The sequence below is a fragment of the Bactrocera oleae genome, chromosome 6 (genome assembly GCF_042242935.1).
Source record: "Bactrocera oleae isolate idBacOlea1 chromosome 6, idBacOlea1, whole genome shotgun sequence".
NCBI lineage: Eukaryota > Metazoa > Arthropoda > Insecta > Diptera > Tephritidae > Bactrocera > Bactrocera oleae.
In genome coordinates, this window is record NC_091540.1 from 13,736,886 (window position 1) to 13,752,323 (window position 15,438).

At 35.7% G+C, this 15,438-nt stretch overlaps 3 protein-coding genes across 3 annotated transcripts; 2 read left to right on the top strand and 1 right to left on the bottom strand.

Annotated features, from left to right (window-relative positions):
- Positions 1–106: 106 nt before the first annotated feature.
- Positions 107–7,624, bottom strand: AGO2 (Argonaute 2). The gene is made up of 10 exons (XM_070111778.1): positions 7,432–7,624; positions 7,251–7,334; positions 7,112–7,168; positions 3,358–4,364; positions 3,204–3,292; positions 2,516–3,113; positions 2,049–2,408; positions 1,291–1,929; positions 809–1,173; positions 107–754 (listed from the first exon to the last, which is right to left on the bottom strand). The coding sequence occupies exons 1-10, from the start codon at positions 7,445–7,447 to the stop codon at positions 664–666; spliced, it is 3,306 nt and encodes a 1,101-aa protein (XP_069967879.1). The 5' UTR covers positions 7,448–7,624; the 3' UTR covers positions 107–663.
- A 2,092-nt stretch (positions 7,625–9,716) lies between these two features.
- LOC106624327 (mucin-2-like) lies at positions 9,717–12,765 on the top strand. The gene has a single exon (XM_070111782.1). It carries the CDS (start codon positions 9,829–9,831, stop codon positions 12,304–12,306), a length of 2,478 nt encoding a protein of 825 aa, XP_069967883.1. The 5' UTR covers positions 9,717–9,828; the 3' UTR covers positions 12,307–12,765.
- Positions 12,766–13,000: 235 nt separating this feature from the next.
- LOC106624335 (probable chitinase 10) lies at positions 13,001–15,375 on the top strand. Its single transcript, XM_014244034.3, has 2 exons — positions 13,001–13,769; positions 14,413–15,375. The coding sequence occupies exons 1-2, from the start codon at positions 13,164–13,166 to the stop codon at positions 14,614–14,616; spliced, it is 810 nt and encodes a 269-aa protein (XP_014099509.3). The 5' UTR covers positions 13,001–13,163; the 3' UTR covers positions 14,617–15,375.
- The last annotated feature ends 63 nt before the right edge of the window (positions 15,376–15,438 follow it).

The following is a 15,438-nucleotide window of genomic DNA, read 5'->3' on the forward strand; positions in this document are numbered from 1 at the left end:
ACAACTCGTTATAAGTTATCTTAGCGAAATCGGCTGAACTCTGTCATCTTAACGAAAATAAAATTTTGGCAAATAACTCATTATTGATTGAACTGAAACACATTAATAAAGTACTGTCAATTTTATTCCAGGTACTTAGGTTAGAAAACAAATAATATACGTATAATATTTTTTATTTAAATTGCGTATAAGTTGATTTAAAAATGCTGAATAATAAACATGTTTGTCATTCTTCGAGGACAACATTTGACATAATATTTTAATCCTTTAGATACTCATTTATATATGTATGTATTAGGGCTCTTGAAATTATTCGAATAACCGGAATGCCGATTATTCGAATATCCGAATTTGATTTTTGTTTTTTTGAATGAACGCTTACTATTCGAATAGTCGACAACGAACGGTTAATCGAATAATCCACAACTTACGACTATCCGAATAGTGCAAACCGAATATTATTATTCGAATAATGCCCTATTCGGTTGGCCGATTAGTCGAATACCAAAAGCTCTAGTATGTATGTTAGAAAAAAAAATTGTATTTATGGCCGATTAGTCGAATACCAAAAGCTCTAGTATGTATGTTAGAAAAAAAAATTGTATTTAAGATAATCAGCTTGGTGATGGATATAAGTATGTATATATATATGGAATCATATTTTTATACAAAAAACATTGGTGTATTTTGCATAAAGGATTGATTAATGAGTCGTTTATTATATTCTTCACGAAGAGCACGCCTTAGAGGGGGTCTGAAAAAAGTTACACGTTAATGAATGAAATATAAATTCAAAAGAAAGCATTACCCGTCAATATAAACACGGCCACGTGCTGCAACCAAATGCGCAAGGTAAGCAGGTGCTGGATAAGAAACTGCACGATTACAACGTGGAAACATATAACACAAATTATTGGTCATCATTTGCAATTCATCCATTGTAAATTTGGCATCATCCACAAGAACGTTGTAACGTGTGGGCTTTGCGGTCCCTTGAATTGACTGGTGGCTTACCATAAAGAACTGTGTTTCGTTCGGGTGAACGATTTTTTGATCAACAACTGTGCCGGGTAAGACATTGTTCCATTTATCACCACTAGGTTTGGTAGGGAAGAAACGAGTATGATGCCGTTTGACCACAATTATGCATGTTATTTTAGCTGGAATCCGGAGCTGTAATAAGATTATGAAATTGCCTTAGTGTATACAAAACAGAAAGATTCTAATTACATATATGAAAATATCATTTCATGTCACATGTTATTGAATAATGCAGCTCGTAACACTTACTTCTTTGCATACTGCGCGTATAGCGCTGACTTCGAAATGATTCACCTTCTTAAATTGCCCATCAGACACGCCATCGCGATAATAAATAATGTTATTCGGATAACAATTATGCTTTTCGAAATATACTTTTAGATGGTGACGACTTATGCTTTGCATATCATCTATTTCTTCTTTTGCTGACTCTTGCAAGCGATACTGCATGTTATATGAAGCTCCATTTAAATCATGGGAAGCAGCTACGCCAACAACACTCGGTATGTTCCGTTGATCGGGTGATGGATGTGTGACATCCGCCCCCATAAACATGGGGTGATCGAGTAAAATATGGGATTTAGCTGAAATTTTATGATTGGATCCGTTCAGTTTTGAATTTACTTTTAATAGCAAATTGCCAATTAATTGTTCGTCCACTCGTCGATTTAAAGTTTGTTCTTTGATACATTGAGTGAGTAGCCCGCAAACTAATTCGGCTTTTTGTTTGATATCAGCATACGATGTACCATAATTGGGAATCACTACTATAACCAAGTCGTAATCTTTTCTTTTATATTCCTCCAATGTTTTAACAATGTCTCTGGTTTCTTGTATCTCCCTTTCGGAATCCAAATTTATGCCCATTCGTTTGGCGCCATTAAAAAACTGTTTTTTAAATGAAAGAGCATATATGTATGTACATTAATAAACATATTTCAGAACTGCAATTTAAAGTGCAGTTCGAAAATTTGTATTAAATATTATTATTTGAAAACGAAACTCACCATGTTTGAAAAGTCTAACAAAGTGCCATGCCTCAAAAATCTGGAAGAAGTATAAATGACCGCCCACTTATGTCCAGTTTTCTTCGATGTTACGCCAGTTTGCAAATATTCTAAATTACGCCAGGAACCATTACGCGGATCCACGAGTTTTCCTAACCGATACTCAATTGACGGTGGTTTTAATAATCGTGTTGGTACCTTTACGAATTGATTAGCGATACTAATTCCAAACTTTTGTAACAGTACATCGTTGTTATGCAAAAAATATTGGAGCTTTTCCATTATTTTCCTTTTTCGTTCATCAGTCGATGTGGCAGCGAACTTAATCATCTTTTGAACTTGGACCTTGCCATCTTTTTTCTTAAAAACGGAAATTTTAGATATTTAGGTTGTGAGTTTTAATAAATCGTCATCGTTATTCATCTATATTTGTATTTTTTTCTAACCTGGCATTGAATTTTACTTACCCTAATTGCTTGCCCAGGTTCAATACTGCATAGCTCGATCGGTAGATAATTTGGTCTTACTGAAGATCCTGCTACAACACAATTTAAATGAGGATATCTTAGCTTGTAGCCGCGACTAGCGAAGTAACTCTGAACCGTTAATTTCTCTCCAGTGTCAATTTTAAAAGACAAAGAACCTGCCGATTCTCTGCTAACTTCGTTTACTTTATAAGAACGTGGTGCAGCACCAAAAGAAGGTGGGGGACTGTAAATTACTTTTAGAGCTCTAAGGTGACCACTAAGATTTTGTAAACCCCGTTGATCTAAAGTGCGGCCTACATCAATGCGCAACACATTCAACAGATCAATTAAATTTAAGGCCATTGGAAATGACTTATTTGAAATATCAACATTTAAATAAGGCACATCGCCTAAAATGGCTGCCTGGTAAAGTCCAGTATATAACTCATAACCTCCATCCAGATCTAATGTGTGATTAGGTCGTGTGAAGAAGGAACGACCGACGCGTATGCTCTTTTGTTGACAACCATTTGCTAAAATAACCTCAAGACATTGTAGAGCACGCATTGGCTTGTCGTAAATCCGCTCATTACGGTAACTGAAATAGAAAAGATTAAATATTACAAAAAACTGAAATGATTATAATAATTATAAACGAGATAAAAAACCCGATTAATCTCGGACTTACGTTCGTAGCGAACCCAAATCAATTTCAATGTTGTCTGTGGGTTTAATCGCAATTTTAAACTGAATTTGTCGTGCAGCGGAATCCGTAATCTGCACATAAAAATAAATAATATTTGTACATACAAAGGTAATGTATATGTGTGTAATATTATTACCGTTACATCGCCTTCATAAACTGGTTTTGGTAAATTTTCTAACATGTAACAACTCTTTACTCCATCGAATCCAGCGAAATGACCTGGCAAATAAGTATTCATGAACTGTGTAAAGGCATTTCGGAAAAATTTTTTAGGACGATCTGGAGTAATAGTGACATCATAATGGTAAGCCTTATTGGGCATTTTACTTAAGTCCATCGTTAAATAGTTGGCTTCAGCTTCCCCCTTGATACCTAGAGTACCAGGTGATATGCTGTTTTGAGAAAGAGTGGACGAAAGCGATGCAGAAGATGACGAATGTGAAACGCTTGATTGACGTGTTGGAGTTTGCTGTGGGCTCTGCTGCTGCTCCGAATCTTGTTGGTGTTGTGGTCGGGTTTGTTGCTGCTGTGGACCTTTTTGGTGTTGTGGTCGGGTTTGTTGCTGCTGTGGACCCTTTTGGTGTTGTGGTCGAGTCTGCTGCTGCTGTGGACCTTGTTGTTGCTGTGGTCGGGTTTGCTGCTGCTGTGGACCTTGTTGTTGCTGTGGTCGGGTTTGCTGCTGCTGTGGTCCTTGTTGTTGCTGTGGTCGGGATTGCTGCTGCTGTGGGCCTTGTTGGTATTGTGGTCGGCTTTGCTGCTGTGGACCCTGTTGGTATTGTGGCCCGGTTTGCTGCTGTTGGTATTGTGAACGTTCATGTTGCTGTGGTCCTTGTTGTTGCCATGGTCGGGTTTGCTGCTGCTGTGGGCCTTGTTGGTATTGTGGTCGGCTTTGCTGCTGTGGACCCTGTTGGTATTGTGGCCCGGTTTGCTGCTGTTGGTATTGTGAACGTTCATGTTGCTGTGGTCCTTGTTGTTGCTGTGGTCGGCTTTGCTGCTGCGGACCTTGTTGTTGCTGTGGTCGGGTTTGCTGCTGCTGTGGTCCTTGTTGTTGCTGTGGTCGGGACTGCTGCTGTGGTCCTTGTTGTTGCTGTGGTCGGGACTGCTGCTGTTGTTGCTTTTGCTGCTGTTGTTGCTGCTGGGGACCTTGTTGGTGTTGTTGCCGATTTTTTTTTAAAAGTAACAAAATTATAATTCTTTGAGTAATACATAATTTTTATCTCAGTTTAAGAATTTTAGACAAATTACGTAATTTACAACTACATACTTGTATATGGTAGTTGCGTTCACGCAAATAGTAGTGCAACAGCTTCTTATACCATATTTAAAAATTGTTTCTAACATATATATACTGACTTGCTAAGTCAACAGGGTGTAACCGAACATTGCATACTCTTGCAACTTTTAATGTTGCGAAAGAATTCAACATTCATTACTCGACGAAATCGGAAATGAATTACGATCAAATTTGATATCTTATTAAGTTATATTATAGTGCATAGACTCAGTTGGTTTTGTAACAACTATATGTTACTTGCCGTCAGCGATATTACTATATTAAAATCATCCTCAAATGTGATTTAATATAGATCGAAATTGATGATATTAGGGTTATGAGATTAAGACCAAGGTCTAGGCTAGTGGTTTGTTAGAGTAATGGAAATTGTTATACATATGTAGTATAATAAAATTTCACATATTTTCGGCAAGGTTAAAAGAATATTATACATTCAATTAATTTTGCTAAGATCTCTTACATATTGAGCGATATATAGTATACGTTATAATATACATATATACGGAAGTTTGAAAATTTTTTATTAGGTATATAGGAGATTGACAATATTTTATCTATTTTTTGGCATTTATTCATATTACAAATAAAAACAGTTGCTCTCTAAATTTCATTTCCCACAACCTCAGGAGTAAAGTCAACCGGATGTTTGAAAATCCTGATATTAGTTAGTTTAATAAAGGCTAGTGCAAGCTTTCACTCGATTTTTACCATTTTAGGCACAGCGAAGCACAGTTAGGAGAAAAACACGCTCACTCAATTTAATTTGGATAACACACATATTGGCCGATATAGGAGGTATAACGACAGCAGGAAAACCGAAAATCTTTCTATTAAGTATATGAGCTAAGGGAAATATTCATTCGATTCAATCTACTTTTGACATACAGACATACAATATTATTATGAAGAAAGGATTTTCTCATAATTTCAATAATATATCTCCCACCTTGACCGATAGTTTTTGTAGAGGCAGCCATAGGCTCTGGGGTCCACATTTCCGGTATCTGGGGGCCGATTTTGACAATTTTGACAAAACCTGAAATGGCATACCATAAAGGCAATATTCGTGCTAAGTTTTATCCCAAAACGTTAATCGGTGCTTAATTTGTATACTGGAAAGTGAAAATATCAGATGGAATTTAAAGTTGTGTTATATGGAAGGTAGGTTGGTGTAGAAGGTCCGGAGATATGTAATTTCACTCAAAAGTGGGTAGGATGCTCATCGCCTCTCATACCATCTCGGGTGAAAAATTTTATATCTCTGGCGCATTTAGTAGATTTATCGTACTATTAGTAGTTTTTAACAAAACAATTAAATGGAGATTGAGTGTGGTTATCATCAGATTTCACCTATTTTCAAGCTGGCGCAAGAAATTTCGAAATGTTTGTACTGTGGAAATTTTAGGTAAATAATGAATTGTTGGGGAGATATATACATTAAACCTAGTAGTGGGTGTAGCCACGCCCTCTTATTAAAATGATTCAAACCACAGGTGCCGTTATTGTTACGATTCGTTGTACCAAATTACAGTTTTGTATCTTAATTTGCAGCTTAGTTATGGAATTTATTGGTTTTCGATTAATGGCGTTTTGTGGGCGTGGCAGTGGTCCGGTTACGCCCATCTACTATGGAATTATATATATATAAATGATCAGTATGACGAAACGAGTTGAAATCCGGATATCTTGAATAAAAAAAAAACAGTTACACTTGCACAGACAGACGGACGGACCGTTCCCACGACAGTCGAATCTACGTAACCGGAACGGACCCGGATTTTTATCCGGCCAAGGACTGTCAACTCGGCAGAATTCTGGCGCTTCAGAGAATCGAAGCTATAGATACAGCTTCACACTGATATGCATTGGTATAAAATACAATTAAAAAGCGGAAATTTGCGGGGAAAAATGTAAAAAAAAAAAATGCATATTTGAGAACAGACAGATTATACGATATGTTGAAAATAAGCCCTTAAAAGTTATTTTAAAAATAAATTATTTAGGATTGTCGGTTACTACTCTTACAAATCGTAGGAGACTATTTGAAAACAATTAAAAAAAAGGATCCCCAGAAAGTACCGCTTTTGACTAAGAAACATGTGGATAAAATCCGGGTCCGTTCCGGTTACGTAGACCCACTGTCGTGGGAACGGTCAAGGAGTGTGGACTCAAATCCCCATGAAAGGTTTTCAGGATCTAGTAGACTTTATGGAACGTCAGTGTGTGGATGTATTGAAAAATTGAGGTTTTACAACCAGTTTTAGTCAGTCGAAATCATTTACTGAAACTTTTATTGTTAATTGGTTTTTTTTTTAAATATTATAATAGAAGTAGCTAGAAATTACTTTTAAAATTTGAATTCGTAGTTTGTATTTTTAATTTAAATTTTTGTTTGTTTTATAGTTAGAACCCATCAGCACTACTATTTTCATGAACACAGCTGTATGTCAATTAAGTTTTTTAATATGAATATGTTAAAATTCTCTATTCGGGGAAGTCCCCAAATATCTAGACAAGAGTGATGAGTATGGAACAGCATACCATAAATACAGATACATATTAGCAAAATTTTGAAGATTAGTAATTATATATTTACGTTTTTGTTGAGGTTCAGATTGCTTTGATTGCGATGTGCCAGGTTGTTGTTCGGGCTCTAGACAAAAGTTATGAGTATGGAACATACCATAAATATAGATACATATCAAAATTTTTAAGATTAGTAATCATATATTTACTTTTTTGTTTAGGTTCAGATTGCTGTGGTTGAGATGTGCCAGGTTGTTGGTCGGGCGGTCCACCAGCTTCAGACTTTTTATTTTCTGTGACAGATCGTACGATATTTTCAATGGAATTTCACAACATAAAAAAGCAATCTGTATACGTAAGCGTATAAGTACGTATGTATATAAAACTTACTATTTTTTCTCCCCATTTTTATCAATCTTTTCTATAACTTCCAAACAGAACTTCTTTATATATTTATATTCTTTGAAAACTTTATCAAATTTACACCTACTTTCAAATTTGATTTATTTTTGCTTCGCCTGTAAGTATTACGATGAGTGCTGCGAAAATTTTTCAACTCAATTGTAATTTCTGCCTAGTGTGTATACCATCACGTATGAGAGATGCCAGATTTAACCAAAAAGAGAAAATTAACAAACATCAGATTCTTATTAAAAGTGGCCATACACGGCATTCATGTGCGTTCGACCGGTATATTCGCAAGAGAGATTTACTCTTGTATGGATTTGTGTGCATACGAGTCTATGTTGACGAAAATTTTCAATTTCTTACGATCGGTGTGCCTACAAGTATGTCGTTTGGAAAACAAAAAGCAACAAAATTAAAGTAAAATTTAATAGAAAAAAATAAATTTTGGGATATTTATTGTCTAAATACAGTCAAATACATAAAAATGATATTCTAATAAGTTTATAGGAGATTTATAAAAAGTACCACTGAAATATCCACTTGATTTTGGCACATGCTTTCTTATGGAAGGACGAATGTTGTTGTTGTTGTTGTAACGGTTACCTATTGGAAGGACGAACGCAAAATGGATATATATGTTGTGTACGGCGAAAAGATTTCATATCGATCGAAAACTCGAATGTTTCGTGTATGGCTATTTTAAGTGGAGCCATCCAAACAATATAAGAAATTGGTAAGTATATAATATATATAAGAGCATGTGTCAATTAAACAAAAACAAATTGCACTATGCCGCCATGTAGTGACGGAATTCTTTTGAGTTGAAAAGTAGAAGCAAAGAACAATATGTTCATTTTAAACAAAAACGGAAATACCTTTGTTAATTCGTGAAATTAGCTTATATTAATAGTTTTTGGTGAAAAAGTTGTAGTGAAGTAAATAGAAGAATGTTAAATGCTCCCAAAAAAAAAAAATTGAATTTGAAAAATCTTTCACTATGATTTCACCTGAGTACAACATACCCGTTATTAACATATGTTTCACTATTAACTAATAAAGTAAGTATATTTCCCGAATTAACAAAAGTGTTTACGTTTTTGTTTACAATTTACATACTGTTCTATGCTTCTTCTTCTCAACTCATAAGTATTAAGTCACAACATAGCGACTGGCGTAATCTTGTATTCTATCTTTCTTGTTGACAATTCATACTTAAACCAGAGAATGTTAATAATGTTCTCAGCTCATAACAAAGCATACATTGAAGTTTTCGGTCAAAGCAAAAGTTCTATGTGAAGCCATTAGAATTAAATCATTTTGTCCTTTGATTTAATGTTTCGAAACAATTGTGTATGAAACTACATTTCTAGAAACATTTTTATTGCAAATTTTGTCTTTATTATATTTTATTCTTAAATTATACGTCAATTACCACAGAGCTCCTACAAATAACAACACTACCCGAAACTTTAACGTATGTACATGTGATCGCTCGATACCGTTTTACGTATACAACGCAATAGTCCGACCGCCCCCAAATTGCACAGCTCTAATATGAACGTCTAGAACATTACACCTCCCTCAATTTCCAGTTTACAAACCAGAGTAATCCCTGCGTATATTGTAGTTGTCCTTTTAGATATTATAGATATTAAATATTACTTATTTAGACTAGGCCCCGCATAACACATAACACCTCTTACGCAATCAAGTCTACTCATTGGTCGGTTGGGCGGGGGAGGATAATCATTGGGTTATTAACCCGCTAGATAACTTGGTTGACAATTATCCTATCTTACCTCCTAAATAGGGCATAAATGAACGCCACAAAAATATCAGTAGTCCAATTCAAAACCAAGATCTTCAGAGTGTAACACGTGTATCAAAAGCCATGGAGAACTTGGATTAACCAATATTATTATTGAATGCCACGAACATATTTGATTATAAACCATGGAATTTCTTCATTCACGTCACCCTAGCATCTATTACTAATGCCACCACCACTTAATGGTCCACTTAATTAATAATGTCCAATTTAAAATAGCCCTATATTTATTTAAAACCAAATACCTACATATATACACACAAATGTATAAATATGTATGTGCATACAGTACCTACGCATATAAAAAAAGGATGAAGTACTCTGGTGTTATCTTAACTGCTTTTGATTAAACAGAAACTTTCTTTGTATTATTCCAAGAAAGCTTTTAAAAAAGCTTGTTTTTAACAAAATTCACTATAAATACAACAATAGACTCATTTATATCAAAAGTATCCGACGGAAATATTCATATAATTAATATATTAGTAAACAAGGCAACGGTTAGAAGACGTTCTGATTCCTTTTTGTAGTATTTGTATGAAACCAAAATAATGATATTAGTATCGCTACTGTTAGTATATTTTTTTTCTACTGTGACTGTCCTATCCCAGTCTCAATCGGATGGCTGTCTATATAACCTCCCAATGCCGACAAAGCCTGATCCTGAGGATTGTGTTGGATATTTTGCACTCTACGATAATGAATATGTACAACAGTATTGTCCACCAGGTGCAAAGTACAGCGACGCTTTGAGTTGCTGTATAATAGGGCGTTGTCCCCCTTGCAATTGTCAAGCAACAACCACAATCTCGTCAGACTCTACAACTTCTGGACATGATTGTAGTAGTATCGAAACAACTTCTGGTACTACCAGCAATACAATAAGCGACTTCACAAATGATTACACTGATGAAACAACAAGTTCCTCTTTTGAAGATAGCAGTACTGAATTGCCTCAATCGTCTACGACAAGTTCGAGTCCAACGGATTATTCCACTGATAGTGAAGACACAACTGAAACAACACTTATTGCAACTGCTTCAGATTTCACAATAGAGGTCTCCAGTGAAACACCAACCAGCCAGGCAACTTCGACAATGACTAGTACGACCAATGGCTATCCTGAAACATCTCCAACTGTTACCACTGATTCCACGACAAATAGTAACAACACTACAACATCAGCTACACCTCCCGGAGGGGAATCAACTGCTGAAGGTACCACAACTGATTCAGCTGTGATTAACTCAACGGAAGGTACTACGGGCTTTACAACGAAAATTACATCCTCAACTCCTATCATAACTGATTCTACTCCCGCTGTCTCCTCCTCTACATATGAAACAACAACAACTGGCACAACGCCACCATCATGCGCAAACTTAAACACAGGAACGTTCCTTCCTGATCCAGTTGACTGCAACCGTTATTATGTATGCAGTTATGGAGAAGCTATACTGATGCATTGCCCGCCGACACTTTGGTTTGATGTAAAGCTAGACGTTTGTAACTATCCTGAAAAAGTAACATGTGATGCGAGTGGTCGTCCTGAACCATCTCCAAATGTTACAACGACAACTACAGTCATAACTCCTACCATTACGGATTCAACTTCAGCTGTGACTAACTCAACGGAAGGTACTACGGGTCTTACAACGCAAACTACATCCTCAACGCCTGCCATAACTGATTCAACTTCAGCTGTGACTAACTCAACGCAAGGTACTACGCGGCTTACAACGAAAACTACATCCTCAACGCTTACCATAACTAATTCCACTCCCGCTGTGTCCTCCTTTACATATGAAACAACAACAACTGGCACAACGCCACCATCATGCGCAAACTTAAAAACAGGAACGTTCCTTCCTGATCCAGTTGACTGCAACCGTTATTATGTATGCAGTTATGGACAAGCTATACTGATGCATTGCCCGCCGACACTTTGGTTTGATGTAAAGCTAGACGTTTGTAACTATCCAGAAAAAGTAACATGCGATGCGAGTGGTCGTCCTGAAACATCTCCAAATGTTACAACGACAACTACAGTCATAACTCCTACCATAACTGATTCAACTTCAGCTGTGACTAACTCAACGGAAGGTACTACGGGTCTTACAACGAAAACTACATCCTCAACGACTACCATAACTGATTCAACTTCAGCTGTGACTAACTCAACGCAAGGTACTACGGGTCTTACAACGAAAACTACATCCTCAACGCCTACCATAACTGATTCAACTTCAGCTGTGACTAACTCAACGGAAGGTACTACGGGCTTTACAACGAAAATTACATCCTCAACTCCTACCATAACTGATTCTACTCCCGCTGTCTCCTCCTCTACATATGAAACAACAACAACTGGCACAACGCCACCATCATGCGCAAACTTAAACACAGGAACGTTCCTTCCTGATCCAGTTGACTGCAACCGTTATTATGTATGCAGTTATGGACAAGCTATACTGATGCATTGCCCGCCGACACTTTGGTTTGATGTAAAGCTAGACGTTTGTAACTATCCAGAAAAAGTAACATGCGATGCGAGTGGTCGTCCTGAAACATCTCCAAATGTTACAACGACAACTACAGTCATAACTCCTACCATAACTGATTCAACTTCAGCTGTGACTAACTCAACGGAAGGTACTACGGGTCTTACAACGAAAACTACATCCTCAACGACTACCATAACTGATTCTACTTCAGTTGTGACTACCTCAACGAACGGTACTACGGGTCTTACAACGAAAGCTACATCCTCAACGCCTACCATAACTGATTCCACCCCGGCCATATTTTCCTCTACATTTAAAACAACAACAACTGGTACAGTATCACCGTCATGCGCAAACTTGAAAACAGGTACGTTCCTTCCTGATCCAGTTAACTGCAACCGTTATTATGTATGCAGTTATGGACAAGCTATACTAATGCGTTGCCCGCCGACACTTTGGTTTGATGTAAAGCTAGACGTTTGTAACTATCCAGAAAATGTAACATGTGATGCGAATCAGGGCTGATGCTGACTTTTGTGAGCATATGTCAATAGTACATACATATGTACATTTATATTATTTTTTCCTAATTGAAGTCAATTAATTAATAAATGATGTTAAGTGTTAAGAAATATAATTACTGAGTAAAATTATTATTTTCTGAACTCATTAACCTCGACAAGATGTTATTGGTAAAAATTATGTGCGAATGTGCAAAACTAAATGCTTCAATTCTTGAATAACTTATATTTAAGTATGTATGTCTTATGTATTCGAGTATGCACATATGTAGACACAGTTTCTGCTGTGGCTATGAACTCTACTCAAGAGTCTTTTTTGTCAAATATGGACGTCCAGAAATTGTTCTGAAGAGGGAGTCTAATATGATATATAACATAAAAATGAACTAGCATATTCAAATGTATATAATAAATATAATATTTGTAAGTACAAATGTAAATAAAAAATGAAAGATTTACTCGAGGGACGGATTTTTGTTTGTACAACTCCATTCAAAGTTTCATTTGGCCAATTTTGTTCGCTCCCGAGCAGAAGAACTAATTTCACCAAACTGTTAGTAATATATGGTAAGTAATGATGAACAGTTGATAAAGAGAAGAAAATTGATTTTATTAAAAGGTATTGATTGTACATAATATACATATGTTGAAAACTTCCGTTATGATCGACCTTAAAACGTACAAATGTATGTAATAAAGTTAATGTTCACTCAGACTCTGCATTCAGTTAATAGAAGTTCGTGAAGTTGAAAAGAATTGTGTTGAGATAAAATAGATAGTGCTTAATAAAAATAAAAGGAATACAGATATTAATAATTAGAATAAATTGTTGCAATTTTTTGGTTTTAAATTTTGAATAAAATGCAGAAAACGCTGTATCAAATTATTTTAATTGTATTAATTTTCCTGCTACCTTACTTACGTATAACAAACGCGGAAATATTTGAAGAATGCGAAAATGAGCCCGAAGACACATTTGTAAAGAGCTTACAGAGTTGTCAAATGTATATATATTGTAATGGTGATGATTCCTATTCAGGCGAATGTGATGAAGGACAATATTTCGATGGTGATGCTTGTGATGACGAGGAAAATGTTTATTGCTTTTTGGATGACGCCGGCGAGTTAGATCCGGCGGACCCGGTTGAACCCGAAGAGCCGGTAGAAACTGCGGCACCTTTTACAACGAGACCAACCGTTACAACAACGACCCAATCTCCACAAACAACCACCAATAACGATTTCAGTACAAGCACTTTAGTACCGATTATCGTTGCGCCAATAGTAAGGGATCAGTGTCCCATTGTTGAGGATTCACAAACAATCGTTTTCACGGCAAACACTGAGTCCTGCACAGACTATTATCTTTGTTATCATGGCCAAGCTATTGAAATGCGCTGCACGGATAACTTACACTTCAATATACATACCGCTAAATGTGATTTTCCCGAAAATGTGCAATGCATGGTGAGTGTTCAAACATACTACTTTGTAGTAAAATATGTACACTCGAAGTTACAAAACCATAACTTATTCTTAGTCTAGATTAAATGTCCAATGTTAATTAGTTTGAGAAAGTATTCAAGCGCTCTTACGTTTCAGAGCTCTGATAAAATCTGAGTTGTAGATATAGCAAAATAGTTCTTGGCAATATCCAGTAATATGTTTAGCAACATTCCTTTTATCCAGCCTAACTATCCAGATTAACTGTATTTGTTTTAATATTCATGAGCGTTTGTACCCATTCAGCTTCTTCAAGCCAATTACCTAAACTTAGCTGACCATTCGTCCCGAGTTAAGCGTCCCGGGCTTCGAAATTAAAAAAAAAAAAACAAAAATGAATCGAGTAAAATTGTGTTGCTCTCTCACCTATTATATTATATGTCGCGATTTTCAGTGAATTATAATATGGAAAAAATCGATGACTTAAAAAAACCGTTTCAAATTTTGTCGGAACCAATATGATCACCCAAATCTAAACCGATATTTATTCTAATAGTCTACAACTGGCAAAATTTGCTATGACCAATGATTTTGAACATTTAAGTTCGGCATACTAATTGCTATTATAGCATTAATAATATATATGCACATTCAAAATTCATTTCAGATCGATCGACCTAATGCGAATAAATGCTTGCCACATGTCACCGACTTCTTTCCGCATCCACAAAAGTGTAATTATTTCTATTACTGCATCAAAGGTTTTCTAACGGTACAGCAATGCCCTTTTTACTACGGATGGGACATTGAAAGGCGTGCTTGTGTGCTACTTGGCCAGGCAAAATGTTTTGAAGGAGCGAGGCGAACATAAAAATGGTTGACTAAAATCGTTAATAAAACTATAATACATACAATACAAAGTAGCTATACAGATATATATGTGCGTATATGGTACATATATACACACGTACTTTTTTCAATATCGATATTAACAATTGCCTAAAATAATAATTAATGAATACTTAGATTACACATACATATGTATGTACAATATATATTGTGTGTGCAAAAGCAGTAATTTTAATACATGCCTATATGTAAATAAGAACAAATAGTTCGAATTGTGTTAGATAAAATAATTGAAATGCATGTCAAGTTAACTATTCGCAAGTATTCTGACGGATCGCTAACTATTAGTCATTCCGATGGAATTTAATTTTAGTAGAGTGGCCGTTACGTTTAATTTATAGAAACATATCGACATTTTCTATTTTTCTGTATTGCATTTGCAATCAAAGTGAAATTCAATACATACGTGACACTAGATAACAGCCAGTTGATAAGCGCCGTCAAGGCTTGTCGTGGAATTCGCGTACATACAAACTCTTACATACAAGTATGTTTACATATGGACGTAAGTATGTATGTAAGAAGTTAGTTTGCAGTAAAACATCGCGTTAGTAAAAAAAAGCTTCTAGTTTGAAATTGAACTAGTTCGAAATTGAACTAGTTTGAAATTGAACTAGTTGGAAAAGGCCAGTTTCATATGGTGAGCTATAGTATTTCACTGCAACAATTTTATCAAGTTAAGTACAATAAATGAAATAATAAATTAATTTGAAACATTTTATCGTGGCTTTATTTGCGTACATTGCTTAATTTTATAAAACTAAACTAGCGGTTTTGTTTCATA

Bases quoted from the DNA above. Each gene is read 5' to 3' on its own strand.
- AGO2 (XM_070111778.1), bottom strand. The intron at 7,169-7,250 runs GTAAATATATGA...ACTTTTGTCTAG, and splicing joins ATCTGAACCTAAACAAAAAA to AGCCCGAACAACAACCTGGC. The intron at 1,930-2,048 runs GTGAGTTTCGTT...TTTAAAAAACAG, and splicing joins TGTTAGACTTTTCAAACATG to TTTTTTAATGGCGCCAAACG.
- LOC106624327 (XM_070111782.1), top strand. From the start codon at position 9,829: ATGATATTAGTATCGCTACTGTTAGTATATTTTTTTTCTACTGTGACT.
- LOC106624335 (XM_014244034.3), top strand. From the start codon at position 13,164: ATGCAGAAAACGCTGTATCAAATTATTTTAATTGTATTAATTTTCCTG. The intron at 13,770-14,412 runs GTGAGTGTTCAA...AATTCATTTCAG, and splicing joins CCGAAAATGTGCAATGCATG to ATCGATCGACCTAATGCGAA.